General features: G+C 40.3%; 1 protein-coding gene across 1 annotated transcript in view; it reads left to right on the forward strand.

The window, feature by feature from the left end:
* Nucleotides 1-2300: 2300 nt before the first annotated feature.
* pcbp4 (poly(rC) binding protein 4) overlaps nt 2301-10880 on the forward strand; it is a 53577-nt gene continuing 44997 nt past the window's right edge. Inside the window, 3 exon segments of the mRNA XM_054616986.1 lie at nt 2301-2441; nt 3634-3657; nt 5423-5455. Coding sequence (XP_054472961.1) covers nt 2301-2441; nt 3634-3657; nt 5423-5455 — 198 coding nt within the window.

The raw sequence follows: 10880 nt of genomic DNA on the forward strand, positions 1-10880 counted from the left end.
TCAGTCTCTCCGCTCTCCAACCAGGTGGTCTGATGAAGCATCGCCTGTCAGTCTTCCTCTCCTTTCTATCACTCTTTCTTTCTCCTGTTTACCAGGTGGTCTCTCTCTCTCTCTCTGAAGTTAAAACATGTGTGTGTGTGTGTGTGTGTGTGTGTGTGTGTGTGTGTGTGTGTGTGTGTGTGTGTGTGTGTGTGTGTGTTGCTGCTCGTCTAGCGTGCCAGACGGCCTGCGTTGCGTTCTTGTGACCTACTTTGGCTCAGAGAGTTTATTTTTTATGAGCCGAGGAGATGCAGACGTTCACAGTGCAAAAGGAGATGCATATACATCTACTGTAGGGGTCCACACACACACACACACACACACACACACACACACACACACACACACACACACACACACACACACACACACACACACACAGATATGCCTTCATATGAAGCAACACATATTCATACACCCCCTTTTTTTTTAATCATCTGCATACCTTATGCCACATGGGATCCCTGTTGGCATAGAGACAGATGTCTTCTCATGCATCACACACACACACACACACACACACACACACACACACACACACACACACACACACACACACACACATAGGAACAATAAAAACACACAGATGTTTGACAAAAAAATCGCTAGCTGTGAAAACACGTCTTTAGTATGCAGGAAGTTTTTGCTTTTTTATCCTTTTTCTGTTTTCAAAACGCTCAAGTATCATCACGCTCGAGTGGCATTTCCATGGCCGGGAGCTTATTTAATTCAGCCCCCTTTAAGCTTTTTTTTTTTTTTTTTTTTTTTTTTTTTTAAATAGACTTCCCAATTAATTTTTAAATTACCGCGCTGGCATGTTGACTAGTTTCTGACACTTGAGAAATTATGTTAATTTCCAGAGCTCTCACTGCGCTGCGGTCGACTCGTTCCTGCTGCTCAGGATGTTGAACCAATGAAATACCTCGTCTGCCTCGTGGCTGTAACGCCGTGGTTTACAACCAGGACCGTTTCTGACTGCAGATATGTCTCTCTCTCACACACACACACACACACACACACACACACACACACACACACACACACACACACACACACACACACACACACACACACACACACATATACATATACATATATGTACACAAACACATGCATTTGCCAGTTCTGTGCCTTGGCAACACGCGACTATTCACGCCCACTAATGTAAATGAGCAAACCAGGTTAATGTAGGATAAACAGGGCGCACAAATATAAACTATGAACTCTGATATTCTTAAATGGAGGCTCCAAATAACAATGATGTTTCTGTAGCACTTTATAATAACCATCATTAATAAATGGTACATTGATATTCAACTAATCTTTAGTAAATAGTTATTTTACTCTTAAACGATGAAATGATAATTAATAATGTTTAAAAATGATAAGTAATGCTATCATTTGTTATTCAATGTTATAGTTTGTGTAATTTGAAATAATCAGTTTATAACAAATATATTGCATCCCAGCTGATAACAGATGATAAGATCTAAATCATATTAATAGATGGTTTAAAATATATATATACATTAACCATTGACAACGTATTGTAAACATCAGTTGCAACTTAATACAATCCATACAAATACTGATTATAGACCTTGAACAATGCAATTAACCAATAACCGTTAACAATGTTACAAATATCTGGTCAAGAAAATGGAATAAAATAGAACTGAAGCATAACATGCATAAATGGTCACATGTATTCAGTTAAAGAGTTAAATTTGGTTATTTGGAATGCATTGAGGAAATACATGTTTGACTTTGTGTATATCAGTGGAGACGATTGTTCTTAGTGCTGCTGCATCATCTTCATCTGTCCTGCTGTGTTTTGTCCCATTATTCCTGAAGAATCTGTATCTGCTGAGTCATAATAATAATCATCACTCAGACGATTACAAGATTAAATGTCTTGTATCAGTATTTGTGCTGCTCTGATGATGCAAAGCCTTTAAATGAACATCACTGATATGTTTATCGTATAAACTGATTAAAAGGCTGATCTGCATACAGTTTAATTATCACAATACTCTCTTCTTCCTCCTCCTCCTCCTCCTCCTTTTCCACAGAGTTAAAAGAAACAGGAAGAAAGAGAAAAAGCCGCCGGCTCCTCGACTCCCTCCCACCGTCCACCCCCTCGCCCAGCCTCCCCCACCTCACCCCTCACGCTCTCCACGGGTTCCTTCTGCCGGGTTCTCCAAAGGGTTCTCTGTGGTGTTCTGGACAGCTCCATACGCCTCCGGGGGCCTCGGACCTTCATGCGTCTCCCAGCGGCAGAGTCCACCCACACCTCCACCCACCACACCACCACCACCACCTCTACCATGAGCTGCGAGCAGGAGTTCGGAGACGGAGCCATGGGAGTCACGTTAACGCTGCGCCTCCTCATGCACGGAAAGGTGAGATGTTTCTTGTTTTCAGGAGGTGAAAACCAACGAGTATCACAGCACGTTTTCTTCCTCTCCATTAAAAACGCATCACAGTTGTTCCTTCATCACTATAAATACTAATAATAGTTTATTCTGACTCAATGCCACGTACAATTACTCACTAGTGCAACAAATGTGGATTAATCCGCCGCTGAAAATAGTCCCCAACAAATGCAGAATTTCCCTCCTGTCTTTCTGTTTAATGAGATAAGTTAGCTTTGTTATGACACTTTTGACATATTTAAGATTTACATCTTCAAAGGAACCAATGGGCTGAGAGCCGAGGACAGAGGAGAGTCAGAAGGTTTTGAGAGACGGACTAACACTGTGTTCACACCAAACGCGAAGTGATTGTTTTTGCTTGGCGTTACTTGTGGGAGTTTGATCGTGGGATCATTTGAGTCACTTGCGCTAGACTCCATTGTCTAGACAACGTTTCATCAATAATGGCTGAAATAATCGGTATTATTGCTTTTTACATGTTGTAGAAGTCCAAGATATCCCAGAAAACTAAACTGGGTTCATATATATATATATATATATATATATAATACCAGTGCTTGAAGTAGAGGTGTTTTTACATTAAATAAAACATTCTATAGAAGATTTTGAGTTTTTGACTGAAAACTATGCAATTTCAAATCATTTTGGACCATTATTATTACTACTGTAATTCCAGATAATGCCAAGAAAGCTTAAAGAATAAACTCACCATAGTTAAATGATTATTCCAGTACACATATCACAGCCTTCATCTGAACATTTAGTTCCTGTCGACATGTTTTCCCTGTCAAATCAAGCACTGTATAGCAAATAACATCAATCCCATATCCTTCTACAAAGTACAATCTTGGTCTTTCTGTTGTTACAAAGATACGGTATACTATGAGAAAAAAGTGACAACTGACTTGCTGGGAACAGACAGAAAGAGTTATTTTTCAAGGAGGAAAATAATAAAATGTTCACTGAATAAAAGTGTTTATACTGTGTAGTACTCCCCCTGTGCACATTTGGTGATCACAAGATATACCGCTTTTGTTTCTGAAAAAACGACGAAAACAGAGAAAAGTTTCTGTATAGAAAGACTTGTCTCATTGTGTTTGTCTATCCGTCCTCTGAGGATTAACAACATCGACATTCTCTCTTTGTATTTTCTCCACAGGAAGTTGGAAGCATCATCGGCAAGGTGAGTTGTACTGCTGCGCCACACATATATTCTCTTTTCTAGCTCAGATATTTTACTTTAATGCACAGAAAAGTCTGAATATCGGCAATGAGTGACCATTCTAGCAGAAGGGATCTCTCTGTAGAATGTTATGTCTTTTACGTTGGAACAAACTTAAGCACAGAGCAAATAATAGTGTCTGTGTAATATAAGTAAAGCATTGAGTAGCATTAGAAAACACGTGTAATAATTGCACATATAGATGAGAAAAAATCCTCCTCATCTCCAGTTTTTGCCGCTCAAGATAAACGCTCAGTGGTAATCCTGCTGCGACGTTAGATGAAGTTGCCGTGACAGATGAATTAATAGTGTGTAATATCTCCAGTCAGGCCATGTCATTGTAATCTCTACTTACTGAAAAAGGCTCTCCCGGGGATGCGAGTCAATTTCACTGTGGACGTGTTAAATAAAACCCCTGCAGGATTTTTTTTTTCTCCAAATATATATCAGCACCAAGTCAAGTGTGATAATGGCCGCTGGCCCTCTCGGCACATGATTGAGGCTGATTTCCCCTCAGCATATATTTAGATTCCCCCTACACTGTGTGGTCTATTAGCTTGCAGTCTGTGACATTAAGATGGCATGAAAATTACAGTTGTAGTTGGTGTCAGTGTGAGCTGCTCTCCGGGGCTTTTCTTCTAGTCTTAAACAAGACGGAGCAGAGCGGATGCTTTTTAAAGCCGTCCTGTCTGGCCCCTGCGATAGGGACAGGTGTCAAACTGAGATAATATTAAATGTAAACATTAATATTGCTCTTTTTGATGTTTTTTAAAGCACATTTATTCTTGTTTAAGTAAACTTGTGAGTCATATTAATACAAGGGAATCTAATTTCTCATTTTTTTTGTTCTTCTAGCCGACCTAGGTGACCAATAACTAACAAGATCGGTGTCTTGCATGCACAGGTGCAGTGCTTGAAGTGGCTAGCATGTAGCAAACCAGCTGCATCAAATGGTTAAAATGAGACTACGTCACTTTTTTGCAAGCGTGAATCAACGGCGGCTTTGCTGCAGCGAGTAAAAAACTAAGCTTTAGTCTCCACCGCATCCATTAGTTTAGTCAAACTACTTATTGTCACTTAAATGGTCTATTATTAGCATATTTTATTCATATTACAAGCGTCAGATACCTGTTAGCAGCTCAGAAACCTCACTGCCGAAGTTGCTCGGGAACATCCAGGTCTCTAACTATGAAGTTCTACGTGGTCATCATTTTTTTGGTAGTACAGGGGGTAGTCAAGGGATGTAGAATGAAGAGCACAAATTCTGCGAAAAGGAGCAGGTAGGGCTGGATGGATTTGTCAAAAACAAACACAGGACTTTCACCCAGGAGACCGCTGTTTTTGTCCCACATGAAACCAAAAGCCAACGTTGACTCATTTAAAGTTCTGTTGCTTGCTTAACTTACGTCGGGGGACTGTTTCTTTCCTGAACCTAATGAAGTTTATTTTGAAAAGACACCATGCATGTACCGAGCCTACATTGACAACCGTGCAAAACTGACGCTAGAGCGGTACATTGAGCGTCATAGTTCCAAGTGTAGGGCCGCTGACCAAGCTGCTTGGGAGTGAGAACATGTTGGAAATAACGGACCAAATGAAACTTTCCTTTTTATATACAATAAACAATGAGATTACAAAATACTGCACGTCTTCATTCCCCATAAACATAAGCTTTCGTAGCTGCCACACAGAGAATCTTACAGAGGTGTTTCTTGTCTTTTCACAGAAAGGGGAAACGGTGAAGAGAATACGAGAAGAGGTAAGACCCCCCCGCCACTCATCCCCCATCCTGCACATCCTTCTATCATCTCTGTCTCCTTCTGTCTCCTATTAATCCATGACAACCCCCTCCGAGTGCAGCTCACATGCATCCTGCTAGTTACAGCACAATCAGAGAGGAATGCTAAAAGCATGTGAGAGAGAGAACAGGAAGCGCTTCATTGTTTAATCTCTACACACTATTGTCAGCTGTATCCAGAGTGGAAGTGTGCTTTCATCAGAATCTCAAACAAACATGTCAGAGGAGAAGAGACGTGTCCCTCTGCATGCAGATTCCCGTCATATCCACCTATTTTTAGAATCCAAGTTAAACATCAGAAGGTGCGTTTTATGTTTTTTTGGCCGTCGGCCGCGTTGACGTTTACATCTTTGGCTGTTGTTGCTGTCAGCCGCCTGTGAAATGGAAGACTTCCCTCTGGGATATCTGTTCTCTCCATCTTTTCAAGGGAACAGAGAAGCAAATAGAGAGAGAGAGAGAGAGAGAGACAAAGGGACAGTAAGAAGAGGGTTAGCCATGAAGTTAGTGACAGCTCCGGTGCACTTATGCTGAGCTGACCTTTAAGATGGACCAGTGCTATCTTCGTTAAAGTAACAAGCCATTATTTTTACGTTCAATATTTCTTTCAATCGTTTAACGGATTCTTAACATCGCTCCTGCAGAATATGCTGTGTTTGTATCAGGACAAAACTCTTTATGTCTTTTGCTCCCTTCGCTGTCAGCAGCCGGTGAAACGGTAGCACCACTTGGAGCTGTGACGGTTGAGCTTCCCTATGGAATATCTGTCCTCTCTGCCTTGTTCAAGGGAACAGAGATGCAAACAGAGAGAGAGGGAGACGAAAAAAGTGAGACTGAGCTAGAGAGCCGGAAGGACGAGTCTGAAGCAGAAGAAGAAGAAAGGTAGAAAAACAAAACAGAAACAGGGCTTGTAAATGGCAGATTTACTCATAATGCAGGAGGTAAGAAACTGTAGCTGGGTGAATTTCCTCCTCTCAGTGTTGCTTTCCTCAGAGAAAACAAGGCATATTCAACAAAAAGCATTAGTGCTGTTTAAAGTCCAGTTTTTGATTGACCCCGTTCTTCTCCCCTCCAATCCACCATAAGTGGTTTTTCACAATAGTTTGTACTATGCCACTATCTGTGATGAATAGTCACATGGATGCGTTTACTTCAGTTCACCACAAAAATGAACCATAACTGACCTTCTATTGGCATTGTTTTCGTGCTAAGCTACATGTCCATGTACAAGAAACCAATAGATTGCATTTCATAAGTATTACACAAACTGCCATGAGACTTGGCTGAAATAGAACTTTGGCGATAATGTCTAACATGTTGGATCTTTATCTAAATTATAATTCATCTACTATGTTATTCGAATTAAATCAAAGTGATCTGACGGGCTTTTTTTTTTGGTGAACCCATCTGCTCGGTCAGATCACGCGTTCTGCCGAGTGCATCAGGAACGTGTCGAACGCAACTTTGGTGATTTAGCATCATCAATGCATAAAAGTGCACCTGTGGCGCTTTTGGGCAATATGACGGATCACAAAGATCACAGTAATATTAGAGGATTTCCCCTCGTGACGCTCCTGGCAGTTTAGGAATCCTTTCGAGAGATTTCCTCAGAGGCTGTGTGAGCCGTGTAGAATAATTCATCAAAACCCAACGCTTGATGTGCACGTTATTTTAAAACTTTAAATTTACTTTTTGTAAAACAAGATTAAAAATGAACACTGGTTTCATGTTGTTTGCTCGAGTAATTCCTCTTTCGCTCCTGGCAAAAATGTGAAATCCGGTCGCTCTCTGCAGCGTTATGAATATTTAAACACGGTGGATACATAACTTCAGAGGTTCTGCGTCCGTCCCTCTGAACGCAGAACACAGGCACATCTGTGGCTCGTTAAGATATGCGACACCTGACGTGACTATGAAGAGAGAGTTTGCTTTCGGTTTGAAGGGAGCAGAGAGGAGGAGAGTCGCTGTGGAGACGAGGTCATCGTTCTCCAAACATGCTGATAAAGAAAGGAAGCCAGAGAGAGAATATATAATAAAAAAATAAAAGCCTGTCGGTGCATTAACGGTGGAACGAGGCTCAAAATAGGTCACAGAACTCCTTCCGGTGTGTTTTAACATAAACAACAACACTTCACTGCGTTTTAATGAGACTAAATTTACTCAGTTTAGTTCCCTGTTTGCCTTGAAAAAAAAAAAGTTAGATAATAATCCACAAAAAAACATTCTGGAGGGATAAATAGTTTTAGAAATGTGTGTCTTCAGAGAAATAGTTTGGAGATGACTGTGCATGAACCAATACTCCAGAGAGGTGAAACAGAGAGTTGTGTTTCCGTCAGCGTGTCAGGGGAGTTTAAGAAAACTTTTGAAACGCTACAAACAAAGTGAATCACACAGAGTTCAGTGGAATCATTCGGACTGAGAGGGAAACATCCAGTGGAGAGGAAGAGGAAGAACTGATGAATAAAGATATTCTATTATTTGAATATACTATATTTAAATTAAATTGAATTACTAATTAGTTAAGTAATTGACTGAATGCATATATTATTGTAGTTTTAGGGTGCTTTCACCTGTTTTTCCAACTTTCTAATGATGTCAATGACAATGTTAGTTTCCTTTTACCATCAACAGAACATCTTTAATCAAGTAGTTATTGTTGTAACCATGACGATGAACGTCCCCCTAATCTTAACAAGGTAGTCGTTTCAACCCAAACCATACACTGTATATAGTTTCCTGTCAATCAGTGTGTAGCCCCGCCCCTAAAGCATCCCCTGCTTTATGGTCTGTTTGACTCTAAATGGAGCATCATTTACTAAATGAACATCATGCTGTATTGAAGAAGACTTGAAACTAGAGATTGAGACCATAAACTCATGTTTACAATGTTTACTGAGGGAATAAATCAAGAGAGAAGTAGAGTCATTTTCTCATAGACTTCTATACAACCAGAGGAGTCGCCCCCTGATGGACACTAGAGAGAATGCAGCTTTAACATTCAGCATGTTTATTTTGCAACAGAATTTTGGAACCTATAAGTGATTTCATCCTGGTTTTACCACGTGGGCAATGTTCATTTTGTTAAATAACACAATGATGGAAATTGTAGTTTTACAGCTGTTATGTTTAGCTTCATAAAATGTCTTCTTTCAGACTGTAGTGGAAAGAAAACATCCAAAATAGACTTTTTTTACTACTTTGTTTACTTGCGTCTGTAGATTTCTCCTCACTTCCCCAATGGGACAATTGCCAAGTTTTTTTTAGCTTTTTTTAATAAACTGCACAAAAAACGAGTAGCAACTTTTCTTAAGATATCACACAAACCGCTCTACGACGATACGTTGACAAAATTAAGCGTCCAACCCTTTGATATTAAACAACCAAAACTAAAAGTAAAACTGCATCAAAACAGTTGGATCACAAAATCCAAGACTGACGCTGCAAATGAAACTGAAACCTCATCACCTTGTTGGAAAGGAATCCAAACCGAACGGAGGTATCACAGAAGAAGAGAACAAAAATAAAACAGATTGTCTTCTCCTGTCAGTCGGAGCAGGAAGCATGAATATTTAAATGGATATTTGCGTCTCAAGGACAAACCACAACACTGGATGTACAGTCGGACTGGATTTATAAGCTCCGTCTTCCTCTCATTACTCTTCTTTATTCCCCCGTACGAACCTCACTCCTTCACTTCATTGTGTATGCAAACTGACAGATCAAACACACACACACACACACACACACACACACACACACACACACACACACACACACACACACACACACACACACACACACACTGTTAATGAACTACCGAAATCCAGTGTTTCAAAGCTGCATCTTTTTTAGCACACTGGCAGTTTTTTTTGGAAAGGTACTTTTGTATTGAATCACCACATGGACACACACACACACACACACACACACACACACACACACACACACACACACACACACACACACACACACACACACACACACACACACACAACACACACACACACACACACACACACACACAAACACACACACACACACAAACACACATACACACTTTCATACAAGGAGAGGACACAGCATGCAAGAAGTCCCTTTTTCATGGTGTCAATAAAAGCACTGATGTCAGGCTGTAGCTCTTCATAATAGCTTTACACAGACAGAAACACACACGTAGCTAGACATGCATGCTAACCTGCACACTAACACACACACACACACACACACACACACACACACACACACACACACACACACACACACACACACACACACACACACACACACACACGCTGGCAGCATGACTCCCTCACACAGCAGAGCAGACTAATCCAGTTGAATGACAAGGCTGTCCATCCTTCTTCTGCTCCAAATGAAGAGTAATGGAGACAAGAGGCCAACGCTGCAACAGCAAGACGGAGATCTGCTGCACATCTCACTCGTTAGGGTGGGAAGAACAGGAGACAGAGGGGGGAGAGAGAGGGAGGGAGAGAGAGAGAGAGGGAGGGACAGGAAAAGGAACCAGTTTCTCAGAATCATTTTCCCCTCTGAGAATGTTTTCTTTAAACAACTGCGGTTTTTCTTTACGACGGTCTTTGAACACATCGTGTGTGACGAACGCTTCCGTCAGAAAAAGCAGCCAAAACTAAGCTTAACTTCATTTAAAAAAAAATGATTCTACACGCCTCATTTAAAATCTCGCCCCAAATAAACCGTTTACTTTAACCAGATTCTGTAAAAAACATAAAATTCTGAGCTCCTCAACGCAACTAGGAAGCCATGACTGATTCATCTCAGACCAACAGTCATGTGACAAAGAAATCTGTACAAATATGACTGAACAAAATGCTGCTGAACACAGAGCAGAGAGGTTTTAAGTTGAGGTTTTTAAAATGTGAATAGCTCAATATTTTTGCCTCATTTTTTGTTTTTCCCACAATGGTAACACGTATGATATATAGATTGCATTGTTTTGCCAATTTGTTTTAAAGAAATTCTCAAAGAAATTAAACTGGCATTTGTTTTCCTTTTTATTATTTGTCATAATAACTTTGTTATTCTGTTCAAAAGACATGTTTGACTTCTCTCTTCTTCTAGCCACTCTTGTTCTGTTTCCATAACGATAATGAGACTGATTAGATGAAAGGATGAAAGGGAACGAGTGAGTGAGTGGTGAGGATGATAATGAGGGGGATAAAAAAAAGGAGAATAATGAGCGTGAAGTAGGGGAAGGAAGGGCAAACTAGTAGTTAGATGGATGGATGGATGGATGGATGGATGGATGGATGGATGGATGGATGGATGGATGGATAGATAGATAGATAGATAGATAGATAGATAGATAGATAGATAGATAGATAGATAGATAGATAGATAGATAGATAGATAG

This window comes from Anoplopoma fimbria, chromosome 17 (genome assembly GCF_027596085.1).
Source record: "Anoplopoma fimbria isolate UVic2021 breed Golden Eagle Sablefish chromosome 17, Afim_UVic_2022, whole genome shotgun sequence".
Classification (NCBI taxonomy): Eukaryota; Metazoa; Chordata; class Actinopteri; order Perciformes; family Anoplopomatidae; genus Anoplopoma; species Anoplopoma fimbria.